The sequence below is a fragment of the Talpa occidentalis genome, unplaced genomic scaffold (genome assembly GCF_014898055.3).
Source record: "Talpa occidentalis isolate TD23 unplaced genomic scaffold, MPIMG_talOcc4v2.1 talOcc4.6, whole genome shotgun sequence".
NCBI classification, from domain to species: domain Eukaryota; kingdom Metazoa; phylum Chordata; class Mammalia; order Eulipotyphla; family Talpidae; genus Talpa; species Talpa occidentalis.
The window spans coordinates 115,348,515-115,376,290 of NW_023604972.1; the positions used below are offsets into that span (position 1 = coordinate 115,348,515).

Consider the following 27,776-nt stretch of genomic DNA (forward strand, 5'->3'; position numbering starts at 1 on the left):
TAATAGAACATTATATGAGTTTCTGCTAAGGGAAGTTAATGTTCAGGCAACTGATTGAACACACAATAAAAGATCTTGAGGCAAGTTTTCATAATATTGTGTCAGTACAGTGACAAACTGTAATTGATAGATATCTAAGTCATTATTTCATTTCCAAAGAAACATCTGCATTGTTTTTTAGACCTAGAATAATAAGTAAATGATAGTGATAAGTATTTACAGTGCAGCCTCAAAAGACCTTCAATAGATAGAAGGTTTTAAAAGTTATTAAGGAAGGTGTGTATGTCTGCAGGAATAGAGAGTGGAGGAGGGTGGGGGGGTATTAAATTTGAAGCAAAATGGATTTGCCTGATTACTTTGTTTTAATTACAAATGTGCCTCATTTACTTTTTAAGTAACATCAAGGAGTATGTGAGATTTCATGTTTACCAATTGAGACCACAGATTAAGACACAGATATAATGTAAATTTATTTTAATTTCTGCCTCCCCAGATCAGTTGAAACTTTGACCACAACCTTTCATGTAAGGTTCCAACCCCCCTATTAAAGTCAGTGTTTTAAAAGTGAATATAAACTAATAATACCACATCAAACTAAACAGCTTCTGCACAGTAAAAGAAAACAAACACATACCTACTGGGTGAGAGAAAATATCTGAGAAAAATGGCATGTATCTGGCAAGAAACTGTTATTTCAAGACCTATAAAGAACTCATACAACTCAACAAAAAGACAACAATAACCTAATTACAAACTGGGTAGAAGTGCTAAATAGATACTTCTCTAAAAAAGACACATAGGTGGCCAACAGGTATGTGAAAGAAAGTTCAGTGCCACCTATCATGAGGCAAGAACAAATCAAAACCACAGTGAGATATCATCTCACACCTGTGAGAATGACCCATATCAAAAAGTCAAGAAACAACAACTCTCAGCCAGGGTGTGGAGAAAAAGGAAACTTCCCAGTGGGAACGCAAACTAGTCCAACCCTTATGGAAAATAGTGTGGAGGTTTCTCAAAATACTAAAAATAGATCTACCTTATGATTCTGCAACTCCACTCCCAGGTATCTACCAGAAGAATGAGAAAACGCTAATTCAAAGTAATATTTGCACTCCTCTGTTCATTGGTTTTGCTTAGATACGGAATACAGAGAAACAAAACAAAGGATCAGACAAAAACAAATAACAAACCCTAGAAATCTGACTGTAGAATTGAGGCTACCAGTGAAGGAGGGGGAGTGTGAGGTGAAGAGCAAAGTGCGGAAGCAACTCCTACCGATGGATATGGTAGAAGGCTGGGGTGCCTTGATGGCGGGTGTGCTGTGGTGACATACATCTGAAGAAGTGTGTTCCTCTAACTCTGAATCACATACAGTGTTATAAACCAAAGTTATCTAATTTTAATTGAATAAATAAACAATATAAAGCCAGTGTTTTAATTTCTTAAACCCTCATTCAGATTCTTATTGATTCAAAGATCTTTGCTAGTGAATCAGGTTAATTTCCCTGTCCACAGCGATCCCTTTAAGAAAACTTCTGGAATAATGGTGTACTCAAAGAAAGCATTAAAAGCAAAAGAAGAAACAGGTGCCCACCAACTAACTGGTATGGGTGATCCAGAAAAATCCATGAATCGACACAGTTTCATGCAATTGCTCAGTGAAATAGAATGTTGAGGATTTCACTAACGCATCAAGAGGCAAATAAATTGGACTTAATGTTTAAGGTAACAGGAAAGTGAAAAACTCAAATTAAAGGTCAAATGGTATACTGAAAGTGTTGATACTAGAAGGCAGTGAGATTTGATTCAAAGGAATATAATTTGGTGAACGCATGTTGCATAATGTTAAAAAAATAGCACTATGCATTCAAACTTCACATTTTCTATGAAATTTTTTTACAGCTTATGTTTGATTAGTATTTAGGTATTAGAATACTTTTAATTTCTTTTTTGGCTGAATTTATCCAAGCCAAACATTTTTCAGGTATCATGACAACATCTATTAAATTCTCATTACAATATAATAGGCCAGAGCATAAAGGTATACCCAAGCAAAGAATAGAAATATAAGAGTGTAGAGAAAGCATATCCAATCTAGACCCTGCTACCAAATAGCTGTTGATTCCTTTTACCCTAAGCCAGGCTCTGTGCTGAAGATCTCTGAGGATCATCTCAGTTGTACGAATAGATTCTATGGGATTTTTTTTTTTTACTTCATTGTTTAAATAATTAATTCTAAATCTTCCTCAAACTATTTTGTAATCATAACATCATACATGTTAAAGATGGGACAGTAGGGCATAAAAAGAGTAAGATGCATTTAAGGTAACACAATGAGTCAGTGACAGAATAGAATGTGTTCCAAGTCAAATTCTTTCACTGGAAGGCTCCCACTTGATTCTAGAGGGCCAATTTTTCTCTAAACTTCCATGGATATTTAGAGTATTTAACAAGCAGGTGTTAATAGAGACCTCTAGGTCTTTGTTAAAGGCCATTAACAATATCAGTACTTTCTCTTCCCATCCCTACCAGGCTTGTAAGCATTAGCAGGACTTTCGTGGAAAACTGGGGAGAAGAGTTCTGAAAAATCATTTCTTAAATTGTTACTTTTATCCTATCTCTCAAATGGAACAAAATTAAGCCAAATCATTCCAGTGTTCATGAGTGTGAAATTTAACAAAAGTTACACTGATAAATAATATTGGTTTTGTATTGTATTCTGGTTAGTCACACTAATGTATACACGCCATTCGTGGCACCCCCAAGCCAATCAATTACTGTCCCTCTTTTTAAAGATGAGGAAGCCAAGGCTCAGAGAAATCAAGTAATTTCTTGTTTAAGTAACTACAGAGGTAGTAAGTAGTGAAAATGTCTGAATCCAAACCTTAATGCTGTATTATTTCTTTATACAAAAAAACCCTGTCACTCAACTATTACAAATACCTTGTAAAAACCACACACCTATTCTCGGATCCCTTACCTCTAATAAACAAAAAACTGTGTACAATATAAAACCCACTAAGAAGTACCAGTAACCCAAAAGGCTCCTGTTATTTTGTCACTTTATTTGGAGTGTCAATGGTGCATTTAATATTTTATTAATATTCATGATATTATGTAAATTATATATCTAGCACTCCATAAAGACCCTCTAAATTTTCATTTTCACAATAATAAATTATGAAAGGAATTTCAATGTTATTTAATAGATTTAAATTATAAATTTGTTCCCAGGGAAATAAAACAGGAAGGACATAACCCTGAATTTGGAGGATTAAGATGATACATTTCCACAGGGCAAAGAAAACCCCGTATTCTCAAACTTAGATGACAAGCTAATCACTAAGTTATACTAGCTACTCCAGGAAAAGGAAGGGGTAGGGGAAGTTTAAGGACCATTAGCAGAAGGAATTAATAAAGGTACTACCAAGATTACTGCATTTAGACATTACAGGCATAAAAAAGAGCTAATTGAAAGAATTTTTTAAATAAGGCAAACTTTTTGGAAGACAAATTTGACAAGAGCAAATGCAAAACAAAAATAATCACAGGGATGTGAAAGATTATCGATGAATACTATAAAAACCTTTTTTAAAAATTGGACATTTCACCAATATAATGGGCTTTCAAGCAGAACACCTTTGAAAAATGACTAAGAAACAGAAAAACAAAAAAGAAAAAAGCATGATCATGGCAGAAAAATGTGGCAATTACCATAGAATCAACCTTAAAAAAAAAACAAAAAAACACCAGGTTCAGAATGATTTGCTTAAAGGTATAGCTTAATTCCTTCAACAACTTGAAGTCACTACCAATGAAGAATATAACTATATAACTATATAACTATATAACTATATAACTATATATATATATATATATATAATTTGTATAGCTCAACATTAAGATATCTGTTAATATGGGCCTCCCCGGTGGTGCAGCGGTTGAGCACTGGGCTGTGAGGCTGCCCGCAGCCTCTGCTGCGCCGGTTCATTATCCGGCCGCTGGCAAGGGTCCCACCAAAAAAAAAAAAAAAAAAAAAAAAAAGATGTTTGATGTCTATTAATATAACTTGTCACAGAATATGCAGGAAGCACATAACATCAACTGATATCAAAAGAAGCATTTGATAAAGATTTATTACTCACTCTTTAGAAAAGACAAAAAAGCAGCTTGGTAATGAGAAAACGAATGATACTTCCTTTTCTGAAAGCCAATTGGCACATGCTCACTTATTTTATGCAAATGGTCAAAGCTGCCAACTTTCATATCTATATTAAAGATTATTTTGGAAGGTCTAGTCAGTGTAAGGGTAGAATAGAACACAGATATAAATACTGGTATAGAAAAAGCAAACAGATTGTTTTTATATAATAATGTCCTTCAGAGAAATCAAGCATATTAACTGAACTCAGTACAAATAAATGTGGATTAAAATTTAATAATGGGGAAAATATTACCATAGTGATATTCACTTTGAAGAAAGCTCAATAAAAATATTATGACTGCTTCTTCCCCAGAAATGATAGGAAGCAGAACTGAATTAAAGACTTGGTTTTACCACCAAACTAAGTTGTCCTTGGGATACATTACTTAACCTCGTTCAGCATATTTCTTCAAGCATAAAATGTTAAGATAACCTCTGTTCTGTCTGTACGGAGTTTGGCATTTAGAACCAATTCAATTATATATGAGGAAATACTTAATATACAGCATATTGGTTCTGTCAACCAATTAAAAAGTCTATCCCAGAATGTCCCTCTCTTATCCTTGTGTTTTATTCACACTCGTCTTTCTAGAAATGAAATTATATTGGAAATTCACTATAAACTTATTTCAGGAAGGACGTTCTATTTTATTAAAAAAAGCACAAATGAGAACCAATATTTAATCTTAAAATCACTATTTTTCATATTATATTTCCAAGTGGGGTTGCCAAACTATGAGAAAAAGCCAGAATAATGCCTCTTGGCCACAAGAGGGAGCTAAACATATGGTTCATTGGTTTACTAAAGGCATTTACCATAGTTCCATAGCTACAGGCTAACTCAAGGTCTTCAAGTTGGGCTTTCATTTGTGACATTATTTCTATCATCCTGGCTTAAAGTCCTGTACCTCTACTGGCTGACCTCATGAGGATCTGCTTCAAATGAGACGAGCAATAGTTAAAACATGTACAGTAAATAGTGGGGCTTTTATTTTCTTATCATACTTAGCAAACATTCAGCATCAAACGCGGAAGGCTATGGGAAACTGTCTACTAATAAATAAAATTTCCTTATAAAATTTCTTGTCTTGTTGTTTCCAGTAAGGTCTGCCTAAGATACTTTTTATACTACTAGTAAAATAAGGCATACATTGAAGTGGATAATTAACTCTCCCTTGAAAAAATATCACCCAATAGTTTTGTAAGAATACTTATGCTAACACAGAGATCATAAGAAAATAACTGTAGGGGAGTTTTTAATTTATGAAATTTAAAATGTTAATATATAACACTTGATCTTATCAAAAAATTAAAAGTGTAATGCAAACTGCCATAAAAAATACTTAGATTGAATGCTAAAGAAGTTTTATATCTGCCTATCACATTATAGACTAATTGTTTTAATACTCAAAGTACACATTATCCAAGTTACTTATAGCAATCTAGTCAATTTACACAAAAAATATGACCCCAATTAAACACAGTATGTGAAAAAAATGGATAGATTTGAATAACAAAACTGGAGTCAACTACATATTTGTGAAATACAAGCAGTTAAAATTTGCAATTCTTCACATACAACAAATTTGTGCATTATGCTTTTTTCTTGGAGTAAACAAATCAAGTCATATCTGATCTTTTGTTCAAGAAAAAATTATCAATATCATTGGTAAGAAAAACCATGGGGATAAATATCTTGTTTATAACTTCAAATTAAAGTGGCCTAAATGCTGGCATGCACGTCCTGGGCACTCATGAGATGATAGTGCGTCCAGATAACTTGCACCAGGGCACAAAATAAAGGCGTTTGTTTACCTTGTTTAAAGGAGAACAGATTGGTGCTGATCTTGCATTCTGCTTTCTATGCACAAGTGTTTGTGGACCTAGGACCATATTTCAGGACACGTGGTAAAGACAGCTGTGTGCATGCAAGACGTTAGTGTGTCAGGTGCTATAGTCCACAGGCCCTGGAATATTAGGTTCAAATCCCAGCTCTTCCTCTTGCTAAGCAATGACATTGTTCATCTGTAAAATGGGGGTGTTATGGTAACAACTGCATAGAATTGTTTTAGGAACTGTTTCATTATACGTAGTCTTTGAAAAATGAAGGAAGGCCCTTTATTTTATCTACTACTGTTATTTGAAACTTTTACCATAGAACCAACCTTAAAAAAGGATGCCATGATTATGCCTTTTTCTTTTTTGTTTTTCTGTTTCCTAGTCATTTTTCAAAGGTGTTCTGCTGGAAAGTCCATTATATTGGTGAAATGTCCAATTTTTTAAAAAAGGTTTTTATAGTATTCATCGATAATCTTTCACATCCCTGTGATTATTTTTGTTTTGCATTTGCTCTTGTCAAATTTGCCTTCCAAAATGTTTCACTGTTATATTCTTACCTATTAATTTTACATTGTGAAAGGCCAAATGTTCCACAACCAACTTCAGATATTCTTTATTTTTCACTGGAATATGTACATATAGATTGAAACTATCATGTGGGGTCACATAACTACTTTTCGCTGTGAAACAATTTTTGATTCTTGACAGTATCTCAGGGTAGGACATGAACCTCATATGCAATCCACAGTTAGTTCTTCTCTATCTTTTAGGTGTTCCCCTGCCAATGCTCCATCCCTTGATACGCTAATGCATATTTTATATCTCCAAAAGCAAAAAGCATTCACAGGAGTGATAACATGATTATTTTAGCAAACAAAAAATCATACCTGGGTAATCTTCAGATACATGTACTGAATAGGATACACTGTTAAAACAGGAAAAAAAGAGAAACAGTTCAAGTTACTGGTAGGGTAGATATGCTCTGAAAAATAAAAACCAACTTTATGTTATCCATTCATTTATACAGATGTAAGTATAAACCAACAATATCCAACTTGGATTATAAAACCACTCTGATATTTGACGCAGGGGAATTACAGATATTTAACATATATGACATAGTAAACTTATAGATTTTTAAGATACATTGTAAGTTATACTCATTAAGAGCCATGAATGTTAAATGAGTTTTGAAATATCTCTCCGGTAGTGATATTTTTTTAGTATAGATGGGTCTTTTTATCTCAGTAATGTTTAATTCTTTAATTTATCGTCATTTTCATTATTTGCTCAGATTTTAGCAATCATCTTTTCTCCCTTTATGGAGTAATGGCAGCCAACAATTTAAACATTTATTTTCAATACTGCTTCCCCACGATATGCTATGTTTTTGAAACATGTCCTTTTCAAAGAATTAACTAAATGATGACAGTGTCACTATTATTCATCAGCCAATCTTTTCACACTATATATAACAATTTATATAATAAGTCCTATTTTCAGAAGAGTTGGAGTGTTTCAAAAATAATTTTTTACAATGGACTATGACAGAAGATGACTGGAGCTTTGGTGGCGGATGGGGTGTGGTAACATACATATGAAAAGTTGTAAACCTGTGCTTTTAAGTCACATACACTTGTAAATAAATGTTATCTCAATAAAAATTCTAATTAATAACAATAATAATAATTCAAAGTTGTATTTTAACAATTTCACAAAGCCTTTCTCAGAAACTCACCTCTATGCATTTATCTAATATGGCACTTGGGAATCTGTCATACTTACCTGCACTTTCCTATCTCTATCATTTGAAATACAAGTCACTTGAAGTGAGGGTCATATCTATTTGTAATTTTAGTGCAGTTTCCTATTTTAATGCATGATATACAGCACATATTCAGCATGAGCTTTTTGAATGAATCAGTGGACCTGCCACAGAGAAATGAAAATTTGGTATGAGTTCAGCCCTATTAATTGTCTGTTAATACCCAAACAACAACAAAAAAATCAGTTCTCTTTGAAGGAACATAAGGAGCGATTATTCAAAAACCTAATCTGATATAATCCAAAGTTACCTGACACATAAACTAATAGAAAAGCTCTAATCTATACAAAGAGAAAGTAAGGCCTCAGTGACTAGGCCACAGTGATGTTAAACATTATTATACATATACTTAAGGATATAAAGGAAAAGCCAATATGAAGAAGCATATTAGAGTTTCAGGATTTGAAGAAAAAAAGAATAATGAAGTTTTCCCATTTGGGGTGAAAGCACATAGATGTGCAAACTGAAGATGCTCAGACAACCCCAAACTGGATAAAAGCAGCGAAAATGCTGAAAACCAAATATAAGGACATTGGGAGAGAAGACAACGCGTCACATACAGAGAAAGAAAGAGTAATGACAGCCAATGCTGAGTTTTCATAAGAAACTATGGAGGCCCAAGGACAGAGCTGGGGGTGGGGCCAGGGACAGAGTCGTGAAACGACAATACTATGTCCAGGCCTCGAATCTATCAAAAATGAAGACAAATAAAAGAACTTTTAGAGAAGTGTACACTGTAGACATTTTTTCTTACCATATCTTAAGTATAAAAATCCCAGACAAGAATCTCCAGGTTGAATAGTATCAAAAACACAACCACCCAGAATGAAGATCACCAGAAATTGTGAATACAAAAAAAGCTACTTTCCCTTAATGTTGTTGATACATATGACTATTTTAAAGCAAAAGATTCAAACACTCATTGTGGGATTTATAACCTAAGTAAATGTAATACACATGGCCATTATAGCATAATGTCAGGGAGGGGTTAAATGGCCAAGACAGTTATAAGGGCCTTACATCTTATGCAACATGGTATAAAGTTAATCCTAAATAATCCTAACTTTAGGAAAAATTAAGGATACATATTGTAACAAGAAAAATGCTTTTAAAAAAAGATAAAGTACAATGGCCAGAATGGATTGAAAAGACCAGATCCAATGCTATGTTGTTCTCACAAAGTTCACATTAAATATAAGGCAGAAAACAGAAAGCAAAGGATGGGAAATTAAGTATTTCTGATACCCTGATAGAGGCTAAATATTGAATATATGTAAATAAAATTTAGGTAGGGAAAAAATCAGATGACTGATTAATTCAAAGAGGAATAAAGAATATGAAACATAATGAACATGGCAGACAAAGGAACTTTCACTTTTATTTTAAATAATTGTAGGTTGATGTGAATGCACAGATAGTACAGGAAGTCTCATGTATCCTTCACACAGTCCCCACCATGGTTTACACCTTATGTACTTATTGATACAATAGCAAATCCAGTAAACTGACATTAGTGTAAGGTTTGGATATTGCTCTATGTCCTTTATCATGCATCCACTTCGGCAAATAGAACTATTTGATCATTCAAAGATTTCTCTTGTAACTACCTTCTCTAGAGTCTTATCTGTCTCCCTTCATCCCAATATCGCTAACCCCAGGCAGCTACTAATGGTTTCCATATCCATAGATTTATCATTTCACAAATGTTATATAAAAGGGTCACAGAATATGTAGCATAATAGTATTTCAAGGCAGAAATTGCATTTTGAAAAAATTACGATGACTGGCAACACTTAGAATAGACTGAAGGGACAGATCAGATTAGGAGGCTATTGTAGTAGTAAAATATGAGTAAATATCAGTGGGGAGGAGGGAAGGAGGGAAGGCAGGGACAAATGGCAGATGTTGGATCCCAGCCAAGAGCCAGCTTTGGGAATCACAGTCCTGAATTAGATGCCAAGATTTAGAAGATAAAATAACCATGCCTCAAACAGCCTGGGTAAATATGCACTACAACCCCATATGAATTTATTCTCCTACAATTCATTCCTTATACAGTGGAGCTGTACAACACATAAATGAAATTATTGATGATCAAGGCAACCTTTCCTCTGGCAGTACTTATATGACAGAAGCCTGGGACCTGGCCAGAGACAGCACTGAGTACTGAAGTGAAGTAATTCCCTACAGCCCACCAACTCAACCAACAGCAGTTGGCATCATTTTTCATCCAAATCAATGTCTAAAAAGAAAATGAAGCCTTAATACATTCCCATGTCTGTCTCCAATTAAGCCTGCTATAGTTAGAGTTGAACAAACAGGAGTCTAATTCCAGCTTTGAGCCTTACTAGCTGGGAGGCACAAGAAAAGTTATTTCAATACACTCAGCTTCCATCTCTTTTAGTAAAATAGGAGAATCTAAACCTACTTACAAGCCTGCTGTGATGATTTAATGGCCTAACAGGTGTAAGGCCCCCAGGACAATGCCAGACACGTAACAGCAGGTGCCGAGCAATTTTAGCCAGCTTTCAGAACAAGCAATGAAAATTTACAGAAGTAAAATTTACAAGAACGAATGAATGTGCTCTGGGGAACTCAATTTGCTAAAACAATCAAAATATATTACTTTTATCAGAGACCAAAGCTAACACTGATGATTTTATTTTATGGTTGTATTATCCTCATGATATTTAGGAAACATTTCTGTGTTCACGATCCTACCTCATTTTTCAAATACCATAGCCCTGCAAAATGATTCATCAGCTTGTTGTGCGAGAGCATTTTCTTGGTAGTACACCAGAAGGAAAATCACCAGGGCTGTAAAATTCGAATCAGTTTCACTGTGTGCCTTACAGAGTTCTTAGCGAAACAATCAAGTAGAAGGAGACATGGATGATTAAGCTAAAGGACCTAATAGGTAGAGCCAAGAAAAAAAGAGATAGGATAAAAAAGAAAATTCAGATTTAAGATTAAGGTTAGCAAGTGTTGCACATAATAAATACTAAAGTACATATACACATTTTTCAGTAAAAAGAAAAACAGTGAACATTAGAATGAAGAAAAACCCAAAAGAAGCTGTGAATTGTTTTGGGTAAAAATGCCTTCAGAATACTGGAATAAGCTATAATGATGTTGAGTGCTTTGCCAGAGAAACTCAGGTTAGTCAATATGTGTCTGCACCATGCAACACTCGGTTCTTAACATCACAAATTTAAAACTAGAATCTAACAAATTATTTCTATTACCTCAATAATTTTTTTAAATAAAATGATTGTTTCTACCTCTTATTCCTCTGAAAGCATTTGTCCCAACTAAGATCTCTCTCAATCCTCCTGTGAAGGTGTTTCTAGATATGTTCATTATCTACCTAACCTTGTGTTTAGTTTATGCAATTGTTTACTCATTTTATTAAAATTGTTTATAAGCTTATTCCTTTTTTTAAGATTTATTTATTTATAGAAGAACTGGGGTATGGACCAGAGGTGCAAAAGGGTGAGAGAATTCACCAGAGACAGAGCGGGGAGCAGAACAGGCAGAGGGACCAAAGACACTGCTGTGGGAGAGGCAGAAGTCTGCTGCACCATGTGGGTTTCTCCCTGGCCAGCCAGGAATTGAATCCCCGCTGCAGAGGCTGCGGGCAGCTTCATGGCGCGGCACTCAACTAGTTGTGCCACCGGGGAGGCCCTATAAGCTTATTCTTGATTCTAAATCCACTATTTATTCCATTGTACCCTACTGCTCTTGTAATATGTGCGAAAAATTAGTAGATCAGAGTTGCAGACATAATTCCCAAATTCACAGACCTAATATAATTCTTTAAGAATAGTAGGGAGCTAATGGGAGATGGCAGTTTTAACACAATAGAGAAGGGACCTTAGACTTGAAGATGAAACAGATGACCTTTTCTTGAACAACTGTACTTTGCATGGTGTGACTTTCTGCCTTTAGCAACTCAAAATCCCAGGATCCTGAGCTCATACTTTTGCAGCTCCACCCAAGCAAAATCCAGTATTTTAACTGTGAAATAGTCTTTTACTTATTCTCTAAAATCTGAAACTATTTTTCCACCTCATCTTTCTATGTTCACTTGCATGAAAGCAGCGTAGACCTGAGAAAATATGCTTTCTACCTTCTCCCAGACCCCCTGGAAGATTATTTGGAAAAAATTCACTCCAGCATTTAAATTTCCATCCTCCCCAATCTACAGAGACATTTCCCCACCACCCAACTTCACAACCAGCCCTGGCATCTCAAGTTAGAGGCTGGCTGAATTCTGGCATGCTAGAAGCTCATCTATACTTCCCCAAACAGTCATCATTATCTTCCAAAAACATTTTCTAAACATCCAGTTCTACCAGCACCGTCACTCTTTACCACTACTAGCTACCAACCCTCCTCGTCCACAACAGGGGATTTCTAGGGCACTCATTTCCTCTTCATTAAACTCATCACAACCACCAAACATCTACAAGGACAACAGTTAGATGCATAGTTCCATGGTTACGTTTTGCCTGAAGCCTAGCTCACAAAACCCATGGCAGTACCCTGCAATCTTGACGTGGAGCAGAACTGCTCTTCTTCTAAAGTCTCAACCCCTAATTTTTAACCACAATGTTATCACCTTTTAGCCCTCACTCCTTTCTCTACCCTCTCACGTTCTTGGGGCCCCATGTTTTCATTCTTTATGTTATTTATGGGTCCTTCCTGCCTTTATTTCCTTCTTTATGTTACATACCTCACTGCTCTCCCACCTTCCACCCCCTTGTGCACCCCTATTTGTCCTTGCAGGCTATCTACCTGACCTACAAAGGCAAAACTGCAGATTAAGTCACTATGGGCTTTTCTAGCTGGTTCTGCAGCCTGCTGCTTGGACAGGATCATGGAGCCATGGGTCCTGACTATACCACAGTGTGGTGCTCAATTTTGCTTACCTACCCCTCAAATACACCTTTGCTTCTTTTTCAGTTATTTTTTCAAACCTTCATAACTTTCCAACACTCCATGTAGTGCTGGCCATTGCTAGCCACATTAATGTAAAAGAAAGGTGATCATATGGTTAATCCCTCAAGGTCCCTCTCTGTTCTACCTCTCATCAAACACCTAATAAGCTCACACTTCTCTCTTTGCACCAATTAAGAAGGAAATGCCTGTTCATTCACCTAAGAATAATCCATCTACTTGATTTATAGAACACATAAAACCATGATCTAATTAGGGCCCTTTTTTCCTAGTAATTTAATCTAATCCTTCCACAGTTTGAAATTAATAATTTCAAATTATAATTATGAATTTTAAGTGTGAAAAGATTCACCCACAAAGATTATTAATACTAGTATTATATAAAATGACAAAGTACCTTAAAAAAGCAAGAGTGTCAATAATAGGACTATAAAAACTATAGTTTATTTTTTAAGATTTATTTATGCATACAAGAACTGGGGTACAGGCCAGAGGTGTGGGGGGGTGAGAGGATTTACCAGAGATACAGTGGGGAGCAGAACAGGCAGACTGACAAATACACTGCTGAGGGGAGCAGCGGGAGAGACAGGAGAGGTCTGTTGCGCCATGTGGGTCACTTCCCTGGCCGGGGATCAAAGTAATGCTGCAGTGGTTATGGATTGCTTCATAGTGCTGCGTCTTAACCCCTTGCACCACCATAGGACTATACAAACAATATCGTACTAGGCAAATGTGAAAGTGTAAAGTGGTGTGCAATGAGAGGTAAGTGTTTATGATACATGAAGACATGCAGGAAAACTTAAAAAGAACTATAATGGATTTTCATTATAATATTTACTACAAATATATACTGATAGAAACACGGTTTCTTAAAAATTGACAAATTTTCAGAGTTAGCTCTTGGTTATTAGATGAAAGGGAATTCTATTCTTTGTGTATCTGCATTGTTTCCTTCTTTCAAACAAGTTATATTATGTAAAAAGAAAAAAAATGTTAGCAATGCTTAGCTTTCTCTTCAATTTGTGGAACCTTTTTAAATTATCACTCTACTCTTCTTTCCAAGTTAAGTTTTTACAGAGTAATCTAACCCGCTCTAAATTTCTAAATATCCCCTCCTGCTGCACATGCACATTATCACCTGTCTTCTACTCCTGTACGCAACCAAAATTCTGCTTCGTCAGCTCACCACAGGCCTCCCATGGTCTATCTCCAGATGCATTAATGAAAATAAGGACATCATGAAGCCCTCTGTCTTTCGTTCCTTAACTCCGCTTCCCCAAGTCTCCTCTTGCTTGGAAAAATGCTCTTCTTCACCTCACTGATTCTGTATCTCATGCTGCTTCCATGTTTCCCAGCCATGCTGACTGCTTTATTTTTCATCCTAAGAAATTTCAACTACATCCACGAGTCTCCTACTACTCATAAGCAGAAGACTCTAAAATTCTGAATCTCCAAATCAAACAGGCAGCTTCTCTTTTTTACATATTTTCAATAAGCTATTTTGCAAGCAAATTAAACCCAACACAAACAAAACATAACTCAGCCTTCTTTATGTTAATTTCAACTCAGCAAATTAAATACCAAGAAGTCTGGGGCAAGAAATAGCAGCAGCCACTATCAGGAAATAGAGAACTACTTACTACTTGACCATATCAGTACATAAGCCCATTGGCCACCTTCTAGGGCAGGTAAATTCTGATTTAGTGCACCTGAAGTGGGACCTGGGAATGTGCATTTCTAAAAAGCACCCCAAATGATTCTAATGCAGGTGAGTTCTAGATCTGGTCTCCAAAAAACATATACTGATTGATTCTACAGAATAAAATTCTAGCTCCATAGGATGTCTTTCAAGGTTCTTCATGATCTGACCCATCACTACCAGTCAAAACCCTGACCAGTACCCTTCACTCCAACATGTAAGTTCCATCATTCCGGAATTTCACAAAAAGGAATGGGACTTGCCAGACTGTTTAGATTTGAAATCTTCTCTGCCGTTGCTAACTACGGGACTGCAGCTATAAGGCTAACCACTCTGCCCCAGTATCCTCATCTGTAGTGTATCTCTTAGGGGTGTTGTAAGGAGTAAAGTAGTTAATATGTGTAAGCACTGAGAAGAAAAAACTACACCATGAAAAGACAAGGTATTCAATAAACATTAACTGCTTGGTTGGGAACAGTACAATCAGAATTGTTACTCCTACGCACAGAATGCCTTCCCTGGGACACACTAGCCTCAGCCCTCCTGGCCCAGTCTCCTAAGACACTTCAAACATCCAGGTTGACTTGGGTATTCCGTCCCCTCTGTCCTATTTCACCTTCTCATTAACTGTCCTCTAGACAGAAGGAACAGACTGAACATTTTTGTCCTCAAATTCCCAGTGCTCTGCAGTAATTTAACACTCAGTAAATAATTTCTAAATAAATGAAAAAGCATTATCTTTCCCAAAATTACTTGAGGACATAGCATGACAGTCCTTGACAGAATATCTATTGCTTGGGCAAGTGCTTAAATAGTTGATAAAAAGCAGCAAATACAGACCCCAGCACAACACCCTTTGGGCCCCTTCACCATGCCAGGCCTCACATCATATCTGCCCACAGATTTTTTTGTAATGTTTAAGAATGGGTTCTGAATGCCCAGGTCATATGTACTCACTGTATTTTTCATTCTGAATTCTAGATAGTGAGGGTGATACTTGTGTGACACCCACTGCTGATAGCATGAGCTGACATTCAATGACACAAAATAGGGAATATCTCTGAAATGTTCTAAAAATGGAAGTACCGGTTATTTTCAGCACAAAGGAATAGAAATCGTAACATTTCAAAATGATTCGCAGTTTACTACTTTACTAGTGCTGAGGGCACTGCAAATGAAAGTATTTGTTTAATTCTATTCCTTTCTTGAAAGTACAGCAGGAGGAATGTCCGTTCACCTCGACAGAAAAGGGCACGGGTAAGGGGAATGCTTGAGCAGGAAGATGCTGCTACATGGTATAATGCATGCATGGGAAAAGCCAGCAAACGTTACTCTAGGCTTCTAATGGCCACTGTGTACAGGTAGTTGCCCCGTCCTTCTTCAGAATCACTCAACATGAAGAAAGAGAACCAAGTTTTCATTTCAGGAAAGCAAATATACCTTCCCCACCAGTGAAATAAATTGTTGACAATATTAGTTGATAAAAAGCATCAAATACTGGTGCCTCCCTGGTGGTGCAAGGAGTCAAGACGCAGCGCTGTGAAGCAATCTGCAGCCACTACAGCACGAGTTTGATCCCCGGCCAGGGAGGTGGCCCCCATGGTGCAGGAGACCTCTCTTGTCTCGCCCACTGCTCCCCTCAGCAGTGTATTTCAGTAGATCTGCCTGTTCTGCTTCCCACTCTGTCTCTGGTGAATCCTCTCACCAGCTGCATCTCTGGCCTGTACCCCAGCTCTGGTATGCATAAATAAATAAATCTTTAACAAAAAAAAGCAGCAAATACTGACACACCGAACACACGATCCTATAGGCCCACATCATGTTTAAGGACTAGAATGTCCTTAACTAATTAAGGACAATTTATATTTTTCTTTACCCAATAGACACCAATTTCCCCATAATGGCTATGTTCCTATTTTTTAAGCTTATTTTGATATTTAAGTTACACGTTCATCAAGTGGACAAAAGTGCTTGATTTTAAGGGAAGTGAAAAAGTCAGCCATGTCTATGCTTAAATATGCTATAGGTCAAATTCTCAGACTTCTAAGTAAGCCATCGTCTGGAAGGAATGAACCTAAAAAACCTTAATTCAACTTTGACTAACAACAAAGTTGCATGCTTTATTTGTGGTATTGAGATACACAAAGGTATGAGCAAAATGTTTCTCTTATACTACCTCAGTCAAATGCAAGAGTCAACAGTATATTTAAAATAAACTTCTGCTTCTTGTTCTTTAATCATACACAGAAATAAGAACAAAATTCCAACAAGGAGAGAGCATGCTAAGTTACCAATCACTGGGACCTGAATTAAATTATATAAAAACATTATTTCCATTTTCTTCCCCATAAGTTAATCTTTGAACTTGCCAAACTTTTTTCATTTGCACAGTTTGCAGTTATAACCCATTCAATATCCTTTTGATAAATATTCACAAAAATGTAGATACCTTTATCTTCACTGTTTTACAACAAAGTTCATGTTATACACGCTTGTAAAAAAAAAAAGTTTAAAGCTTCTAGAAATGATTTACACAGCATGCCAAGGCTGAAACACTGCATATGGAATATTCTACAACTGAAGTAAGGTTCTGTTGAGGCAAGAAGGCATATTTTAAGAAAACACTATAAATATTCAAAGAGATAATTCCAACAGATACTAAGATGCTACCCTCACAAATTTCTCAAAAATTTTATGGTGCATAAAATTAGTTCTCAGATTATTTCTGGTAGAATATTGAACACAATTCTTAATTTCTCCTGAAGAGCCTTGCGGGATGGGCCTCTTTACTCATCTCATCCATTCCTGCACCATTGTCCTACCGTTCTCTCTGGGTGTCAACAAAAAGGACCCCCTACATATCTGAAGCCTACCCTGTTCCTACTACCTGGAATTCTCTCTCTTGCTTCCACTGCCCACTCCATTTTGCCTTGTTAACTTATTCTCATCCTCCAGATCTCAAATGGAATGTCTTTCTGGTAAGAAACTCTTTGATCACCCTTCCCAGATTTGGACAGATCTTGCTATAGAGCCCTCATACAGACTGTAATCATATTTCCTCCACCATATCTGTAAGATTAGATGACATCTCTGTTTTCTTCACCAGTTTATCTCCAGAACCTACGATAGTAGCCCATTGTAGGTGTCCCACAGTTTTTTGTGGAAATGAGTTGAAGAAAAATGTCCTTCCATGCTTTTCTTGTCTGTTTCTTTTTGAACCACAGCCTTTGGGGAGGGTTAGCAACTAAACAGGAGAATGGTGATACTTTTAGACTGAGGCAGTTTTCTAAGTGCCTGCTGAAATCAATCAGCCTTTAACTCTTCATTAAGCTTCTGAAAATGATTTCTTTTCATAAGATTAATGTGGAAAGTACAATTATTTGAAAACAAGGCTCCAGTACTTAAATCTGACATATTTGAACTACAAAGTTAATTGATTACTAAGTATTCAATTAGCAAATGCAATTCATTCTTTTTTTTTAAGATTTATTTATTTATTTATACAAGAACTGGGGTACAGGCCAGATGTGCGGGAGGGTGAGAGGATCCGCCAGAGACAGCGTGGGGAACAGAAGAGGCAGACTGACAAAATACACTGCTGAGGGGAGCAGCGGGCGCAACAGAAGAGGTCTGCCGCGCCATGTGGGACCCTCGCTGGCAGGCTGGGATCGAACCGGCGCTGCAGAGGCTGTGGACATCTTCACGGCACTGCGCTCAACTGCCTGCGCCACCAGGGGAGGCACAAATGCAATTCATTCTTAAGCCAGTGAATATGTAACTAAAAGACAGTTTCAAAGTTACAAGAATATAACACAAATATAGCCACGTGATTGGTTGGACAAAAGGAAAGATGGCAGTTTAACAAAAACAATTTAACAATTAATTATAATACCAGTTTTGAATACATGTCTAAACTGAACACTGATAAGTAGATTCTTCCTATGAAAACAGAAGGCTTCATTAAGGCTAACTCTAGATCCAATGAAACAAGAATTACTTGAGACTGAATTAATTTACGAGGAACATTTAGATTATAGCTATTTGTTTATATGTAGTTGTTACTATTTTAATATACTATTTTCTAACAGATATTTGAGGAAGACTTACATTTTTCTTTTTCTGCTATGTCTAACTTTCAATTTTGTAGACATTGTTTTTATAAACTAAAATGAAACACTAATGCTCAGTGATCCCTGAATAATTCAGAAATTTCTAATGAGTGTCATTTTTTGTCCTTATTTTTAGTTATTTTAATTGATTCAATAAGAAATATGTTTTCTCTTTTTACCATATTATTGGAAACATTAATTGTGTAACCACAGACATCCTGTGAGTATCAAATATAAGAATGATTTTCATTTAATCACTTCCATTTAATCAATGACAAACCACCATTGAGAGATAAGGTGACTTTACAAGTAGAACTCATGCCTACAAATCCTCCCAAGAAAACTGGCCCAGTCTTTGGTCTATAGGCTCCAGGAGTTACAAAAGCTGAGAGGAGGTCATTTTCTGGCAAGACATAAGAAAACCTTAGTAAATGTTAGGAGCATCAACGGTTCAGAAATTAACCCAATTATATAGGCATTAAAAGATGAGATCCATTGCATAGCTTCTTATGCTCACAGGAGGAGGCAAAAATGTCAAAAACTGAAAAGAGGACAAAAAAGAAAATCTGGGTATTTTCCATTGGAATGCTGGACATTATTAAGTGGAGCCTGACATGACACCTGATCTCCAGGAGCTTCTGATTGCCTTGGCTATTGTTCTACGTCACAGGAATAAAAGCTGAGTTGCATAAAATATGAATTGTAATTGCAAATGATTCCTGCCTATGGCACTGAACATGGCTTTCTTCTGGTAAAGAATATATATCTCAGTCTGTACCTCCAATTCTCATTTAACCATCTTTAGTATTCAGATGAATTTAGATGCAAAACTTATTAAGTCACTTTTATACTTACAGTAGGCTTTGCTTAAAATATTTTTGGTTTTTTGAGAAGTTATGGTAAAAGATTCATGAATAGGAACTGGTTAAATAAATAAAGTTATGTCCATTAATAAAAGGCATGCAAAAATCATAATGTAATAAAGTTGTGACCCCACTTCTGCTAAAAATTTATGTTTATATAGTTATTAAAAGTGTATTAAAAGTTGCAAAGGGCTTGTGTGGGGAGGGTATATTTTTGAGAGGGAAAGTTTCTTGGCTCATCAGTTGTTTACTGTTGTTATTGCTAATGAAGTTCTTTTTTGAAATTTTACAGGAATAAGTTGATTAATAGTAATCAAATGCATTTATGTTTACATAGAAGAAAACAACTAGAATTGATTTAAATATTACACTCCAAAATTCAAATTGATGTTTACGCACTAACAAAATGAGAGAAACCTTTCCACCTGCTGGCTAGATCCTCTGATCCTTCAAGAATTAGTTTGCTTATCTGCTTTCACAAGACCTCCCGCTCAGTTTCCATCTTATTCTGGTCAACCTGACCCATTCAAGTTAAGTCTTTTTACTAAACACTTTCATAGTGTTCTATACTAACCTCTCCTAAATAACATGCCACAGTTATATTTTGGGTGAATACCAAGTCAATTCTTCTTTCTCCTGCTAGATCTAATTTCTCTATGAAGCTTACTCACTGCTGCACCCCAGGTCTTCAGTGTATATACATACAGTATATAAGAGGTGCTCAAAATGTAATTATAGTTACTGTGCCATGTAGGTTCACTGACTCTGAAAATATGGTAGAATAAGAAGTTTTATGTCAAATCAAAGACAAACAACCTAAATCTCATTAACTTAAGTCTGTTTATAAGTCTGATTTTAAGAGAGAGGAGTAAAACTTGCCTTTCACTCGTGGAACGGAGTTTTTATATACATGCAATATTTTAAGGAAAATAATTTAGCCTTGGAGTGTCTGCATGAAACAAATCATTGTAATAGAATTTTATTGTACTGCATAATGTTATGAAGAAGAGAACAAAGGAGTCACATTGTCTGTGTTTATATATTACGTGCAGAGGGTTCAAGTGCATTCATGTATAATTCAACATGCCTAAAATCATAAAAATATTACACTTGATATTTGCAACATTGATTATAGAATCTGAACAAACAGCAAAGGGCACTTGAAGGTCTTGAAACTTCAATATTTGCAGGCCATGCAAATATGTCTAAGTAAATTACAGAAAATATTCTGTTCTGATAGCTCCCCAGGAGCCAAATAAATGTACACTGGAATCCCATTCTAGCACTACAAGAGAGGCAACCATCAATTCAGCTTATAAAAATGTTCTTTCACCACTAAAAATCCTTTTGCTCATGATGAATTTCTATTATAGCAATAGATTATAGTGATATTAATGATACTGAGGCTTTAGAATATAGGTTGTCTAACACTTTGTTTGGCATATTTAATATTGCTATGATTTGCATTTAGGATCGGCATAAATACCCCACTGTCTCAGCTGCCCTCTCAAGGCAATGTGTGGTTAAAGGATAAACACCACGTGTCTTGGCATTGTTGATTTTGGCACTATGAATTCACTGAAGAAATGGGGCAACTCCCATGGAATGTCATTTCTCTGTGTCTGAAAACAGATACACCTCTTGGGCTACAGAGAAGTCAATGAAGAAATTTCTCAGGTTACAAAATACAAAAAAAGGGTGGGTGGGGAGGGGGGAACAGGATGGGGGAGAGAGGATGAAGAGGGAAAGAGAATGAGAATGAATATGAATACTAACCATCATGAGGACACTGGCAATTTGGTTGAGAATTATACAGTTCCAAGGCCATGAAATAGGAAAGGAGAATCAATTTTATCCAACAGTAAATACATTACTAACAAATTAACTTGTTTAAAATGATTATGCGATTGTCAGCAAACAACTGAACTACATGCTTTTCTCCTCCATCAGGTAGGTCTGTCTATGTATGACTCACTACTTCAGTCATCCAGTCACAGCCCACAGCAAATTAAGAACTGAATACTTCTACATTAGGAGGGTCTTTTTTTTTTCCTTTTTTCCCCTTTCTTTTTCTTTAGGCATCAGTGAGAAGAAAATGAAATTTTCTGCATGAGATTTCCCAACCTCACTCTCTACTCTCAAGAGTCTTTATAAATTATTATTAATTTCATAGATAGCAAATAAAAAGAAGGCAAATAAGCATATGAGATCTGAAATAAAACTTCCATTAAAAAGAAAGATAAAATTCTATGCTAAAAGCATCTATATCCCTCTTATCTACATTACTATATTTATTATCATTCTGAAATAGGTTCCTTGAGATTTTCTGAATGTTTCCAAAAGTATTTTTCATAACAAAGTTTATCACATAAGTTTATCTTCCTCATCAGTAAAGTTTTGTTACTATATAGAGCATGAGGAAAGACAGAAAATATTCCTCATGAAACAAAGCACCTTAAGAAAGGTTTTAGAAGCTAAGTATGTAGTATTTGAGAATACACCAGAAATGGATGAGTACTGGAGATTTAAGGAAAAGATGAATAAGTGTAGGAGCCAGATCTGTGGGGAATTATATGGAATGACTTGGTGGAAAAATAAGTGATCGAATGAATACAAAAAAGCCTCAGATGGTAAGATATTGAATTTGATAATAAAGACATCAGACTACCCTATACATTGACAAAATACCTTTTATGTAAAATAAATTGTGAGGTTGCGAATCAATTTGATAAGCCATTTTATAACAACTACTATTTCTATCCCTGAGTACAGTTTAATTGAAATCTAAATATAATACTATTATCCACAGTTTAATAGGATCTTTCATAAAGTGACTTAAGAATATTAAGAATATTAGAGTAAAGTCAATTGGGGAATCATTTGAAAACTTTAATATATACTTCATCAAGAATTTTTAAATGTCAAGGTTTTTTTTAAGCAGAAGAAATTTGTTTTAAAAATGTATTGTTATCAATAATTTGAATTTTCAGTTCTTTTTGAAAAGTCAAGTTGCCCATCAGAGCCCAACAGACACCATCTGTTATCTCCCCGCAAATTTTCGCCCATTTTGAACCAGTCATCTACGACCATAGTTCAGAAATAAAAAAGCAGTGTTATGTGAAAATTATTCACAGTTTCATTTCCTATAGTTACTTCATAAAAAAGATACAATCTGCTGAGTCAATGCTGTTGCATGTCATTTGCATTTGTCATTATAAAAACAATTTTACTACTTTGTTTTCAAAGCCAAATTACTCAATGAAGTAGTGAATGCTTCCAAAGCAGTCCGTTAATTAGCTATGCAAATATTCTGCATATCAAATATTTCTATTTAGAATTTCTTTTTACCATGTTTAGCAAATCTGTACAAAACACTGCATTTAATAGCAAACAAAAAACTGGCTTTAAAAATTACAAATACTTATTTCTATGGATAAATACTATCATGTGTTTTGTGTTTGTCAAGATTCTCTCCCATATTGTATGTGGTTTATTTTTCCAGATTCTCATTCCAGCCTTTTTTAGGGGAATGCACTAAATTGTTGGCTACTTATTGCATTAGATTTTGATTGCCAGCAATGAGTAAGACACCAATATGCTTATGCTCACTTGCTAATTGGGGATATTATGACGACAAAAATCACATCTTTCATCTTGACCCCTAGCAGTTAGATGTATTTTTTGTTAACCCTTTTTTTTTTTTTGGAGCTAACATTGGTTCACAACACTATGTATGATTTAGGGGTATAGGTTCATACTTCTTTAGATGCATGTTACCACACCACACTCACCACAAAAGTACCTATTGCCCACACCACAGATATATTTTGAAGTCAGGGAAAAAAAAAAATCAAAGTGCATATTTTACACCTTACCATCAAAAACAATAAAATATCTTCAGAAAGATGCATGAATGCATAAATAATTTTATGCCACTAAATCAGGACAAAATTTAAAAAAAATTTCTTATCTTTTTGGATTTAGAAATTCTGGATAATTATATAAAATCTATATATTTCAGCATTTAATTTTTAAAAGGGTAACTCAAGAGATCAAATTCAGTAACTTAGCATATACATAATAAGGAACCTATACATAAATACATAGCAGTAAGTCCTATACTTTATGCATTCACAATGATTGTACTAACAATTTTTTTTTCAATATCTTAAGGGGAAAATTAACATTTCCCATCATAGTAAAATTAGGAGGAACATTTCTTCATAAAGAAAAGTACAACAAGTTATCCAGTGAGACTTTATTCAGGGTTCAACAAGAACCCCTCTCCTCATTGACACATATTTACATTTAAGAAATTCTACCAGATGTCTATGAGCCAGTCCCATGTAAGCAAACATGATTTCTTAATTCACTTTTTCATTTGACTCAAGTCCAAGAGACCAACGTACTCATTCTTTTTTTTTTTTTTAAGATTTATTTATTTATACAAGCACTGGGTACAGTCAGAAGCGCGGGAGGGGAAGAGGATTCACCAGAGCTAGAGCAGGGAACAGAACAGGCAGACTGACGAAATACACTGCTGAGGGGAGCAGTGGGCGCAACAGGAGAGGTCTGCGCGCCATGTGGAACCCTTGCTGGTGGCTGGGGATTGAAATGGCGCTGCAGAGGCTGTGGGCAGCTTCACAGCCCAGCGCTCAACCGCTGCGCCACCAGGGGAGGCCCCAACGTACTCATTCTTTAGAACAGAAGAACAGGAATGGACAGAAGCACAGAAGAGAAATCAATTGAAAAAAGAAATTCAAAATGGAAAGACTTGGTTTGATTTGACTCTCTAACTACCAACCAAAGGATGAAAGTTTGTGGAAACTGGAAGAAGCATATGCATAACATGATCTCCATTTCACAGAGTTAGAGAGGAGTCAATAATCACCCAGTGCACAACCTCAATTTACAGATGAAGAAACACCATCTTATAGGGATTCATTCAATTCCTTGTGGAACTAGAAAGAAGTAGAGCTAGGTTTTCTGACATTTTCCTCTAAGTCATTTGGCCTTTTGTGCTTTTGCACACTGAGCTTTGCTATGGCCAGAAACTTCTGATTACTTTGTGACAAGATCTAATCTTCCTCAAAATATATCTGAACAGAGTCAGCAGAGCAGTTACTGACAACAAGTAATAAGCCAAACACCACCAGGTGTACCTTCCCTCACTTCCTTCTCTGCTAATTAACATGCCAACATTTATGCTGTTATCTCTTCCATAAATTTCTGTTACAGTTCATCTTTGATCACTATTAACAAAAAATGTATTCATATTCTAAATATATAAAGTTGCTTTCAAAAGTAATCACTTAAAAATAACAAAATTTCAATAATTTTGGCAATGGATAGATAATTTAAAGTACTGATTACTAATCAGCACACAGATACTGCTCTGTCATATCACTTTTTATTAAGAAATCAAAAATAGGGTTGACATTTATGAAGTTATGCAGAAACTAAGACCAAAATAAAATTCGGTTATAATCCTTCCACAATCTGAACTGATGATTCAAAGTTTGGCTTTTAAAAATTCTTTTCTAATTTTGGAAGAGGAAATAGGACCCGTTGTTTACCCACATCAGTAGTAGGTTGAGAGGCAAAAACATTAGTACCTTAGCTAATACATTTCTATATGTGCTCACCTTGTTTATTTAACTATGTTTGCATTCTCAAACGCATCCAGTTTGTTTAGTCTACATTTCTACATTCTAAAATAAGTTCTGTTCCAGAAACGAACATTCAATAAAAAAAAAAAAAAACTGTTTCAATGCCAGGTTTCATGGTCCTATTCCTAATGTATACTTTCTTTTTTCCTTTTTAAAACCACTGAATATTTTTATGTTTAAAATATGCAAGGTGACAAGAAGGATACCGGAGTTGTCATCAGTGTCAAGAAAGAGTCCAAATTTATGGGTAAGAAAGAGAAGGAAAAACAGTGGAGACAGCTAATCTAGAAGAGATGGATGGGAGATGCCTGCAGGACATGTTCATACTTAACCCAAAAAAAAAAAAAAAAAAATTAAAAAGAGCTTTCTGAACTGCAAAGAGAAATAACATTTACTCCTCTAATACTCAGAGTATTACAGTCATAAAATTGACCATCTATCTGGTCCTCTCTTTTCGAAGGCACATAGCACTTTGATCCAGAACTTAGAGGTCTCCTTTGATCCAGATGCCTTTCATTAAATTTTATCATTTTCGGGATTATTTAATTCAGTTTGGTCAGCATATTTATTAATGTTTATAAGTAGCACAAAACTAGGTCTTGCTCTATGTCAGAAATCAATCAATTTAAACCAATCATGAAATTTTAATAGGCAAATGTTAAGAAAAAGTTATTTTTTTTTCTCCGTATACTTTTTTTTTTTTCTCTGTATACTTTTCTCCGTATGCTTCCTCAGCAAAGCAATTTTTGTGAAATGAGACATGTTTAACTCTATTTGGAATCAAGCTGGAAAATCAACATTAGTTATCAAATCAAAGTTCTACAACAAGGTGACTGTTGAAAACTATTTTTATTTATTTGAGAGTTACTAAAGAAGTGATAGCAAAAATTTGTCTTATTTCATTGTTAAAGGAATGAGATTTTTATTTTAGAAGTAGAGCTGTTTTCCATAAGTGCACATTAATCTGATTACCATATGACTGGGCCATAAAATTGCCGCACAGATCTAAACAGATCTGTGAGAAAAAAATGTTTAGGCCGTAAGTCAATGTGAATAAAAAAGAGCTATTGGTTACCGTGTTTACCTCTAAAAATGAAATTGTTTTCCATTAATTTTCATTTGGAGTGATATAAAAATCATACTTTATAAACTAGGCGACATTTTTACCTTTGTCAGAGAAACTGTCAACCCCAAAATATTGAACTTTGATATTAAAATACTGATTTTACTTTCTCTTTTAAAAGTATTTCTCTAGCAGGCAGTCTCAAAAAAAAAGAAGTTAACTAACTCTGGGAGGGGAGTAACCAAAATCAAATGGATTCCAAGAAAATAAAAGTTCTCTAGTAAGGAAACCACTAGACCTTAATTTGGGAAGTGAGACTTCTAAGAAAACAAAAGCCCCAGATAGAAATAGTTTGAAGAACAGCAAAGGTAAGATTGAGATAATCGTCAAACTGCACTTGGAACATTTAGAAGGAGAAATAATATAAGAATGGCATCAATTTGAAGAGTGTATGAAAATATCAAAATAATGAATTTCTCAGAACCCACAACCCAAAAATCAACAGAATCATTTTTAAATATTTCTGATGAGTTGATTCATAGCTAGTTCAAAAATCCAGATTAGTTCTTCAAGTTAGTTTAATGGAAACAGCATCATTTCATCACCTGTACCCACTCTGATCTCTAAAATGACAAATGTCAAGTTTCTTCACTGGATGTTGTTGCTAACAGAGGAAACAAGATAATGGCTTAGATATATTCAATTAAAATTGAAAGGAAAATACTTAATCCTTAATTTATTTTCACCTAGAAAAAACGACAGGGAGCTAATAAGGGCTGGCAATGTTCCTTGTATGCCCAGCTCCAATTCCCAAACCTTCCATCCCAAATAGGCACCATCTTAACCCTCTGCAACCACCAGGAACATAGCTAAGGAAGTGATGTGAATGATTATTCCCATCATGACTAAAAATGCTATAATACCAAAGCTTTTAAAGTACAAGAGCGGTTTGATAAAATGCGACAAATATTAGGCCCTTGAGAGAAATGATACTCATTTAGAGTGAATACAGTAATAAGAAACTGAATTTAATAACTACTTTTCAGCATTCGTTAGAGGTTAGAACTTATATATTCATTCAACTAAGTACGGGATAACTAATTGTTGAGGACCTACTGTGCGCACCAAATCTAGTGAATGAAAATAAACAGCATCCCTGTTTCAAGTCAGGTAAAGAAAAATACAATGAAAAGTTCACCAAAATAAATGAAAATTACAAAAGCGCTGAAGGAAGACTGCTCCCTAAAGTGGAGCACAGAACAAGGGCATGTGGCTATCCAAGAGTGGAGGTGGGGGGTAAGCTTTTCCCAGAGAAAGTGATAATTGGACAGAAATTTATAGATAAGTAAAAGAAAAGACTGACAGAGATTAAATTCACCACAGTCACCCTTGAAATCTTTCATCTTTTAATCTTACAGCTTCCAAACTAAACAGGGACTCAGATCTCTTGGGCACAGACCGGGTTTTATTCCTATATGAACCCATAACCCGTGATACAGGAGAAGGTATAAATCGTGATTGGTCTTACGGCATTTTGTTGAAA

The 27,776-nt window shown here is 35.3% G+C and overlaps 1 protein-coding gene across 3 annotated transcripts in view; it reads right to left on the reverse strand.

Annotated features, from left to right (window-relative positions):
• The window catches only part of PARP8 (poly(ADP-ribose) polymerase family member 8), a 146,109-nt gene that overhangs the window by 61,072 nt on the left and 57,261 nt on the right, over positions 1-27,776 (reverse strand). For all 3 annotated transcript variants that reach the window (XM_037530367.2, XM_037530366.2, XM_054688285.1), the window contains one exon: positions 6,934-6,971. In XM_037530367.2, coding sequence (XP_037386264.1) covers positions 6,934-6,971 — 38 coding nt within the window. The remainder of the gene's footprint in view (positions 1-6,933; positions 6,972-27,776) is intronic.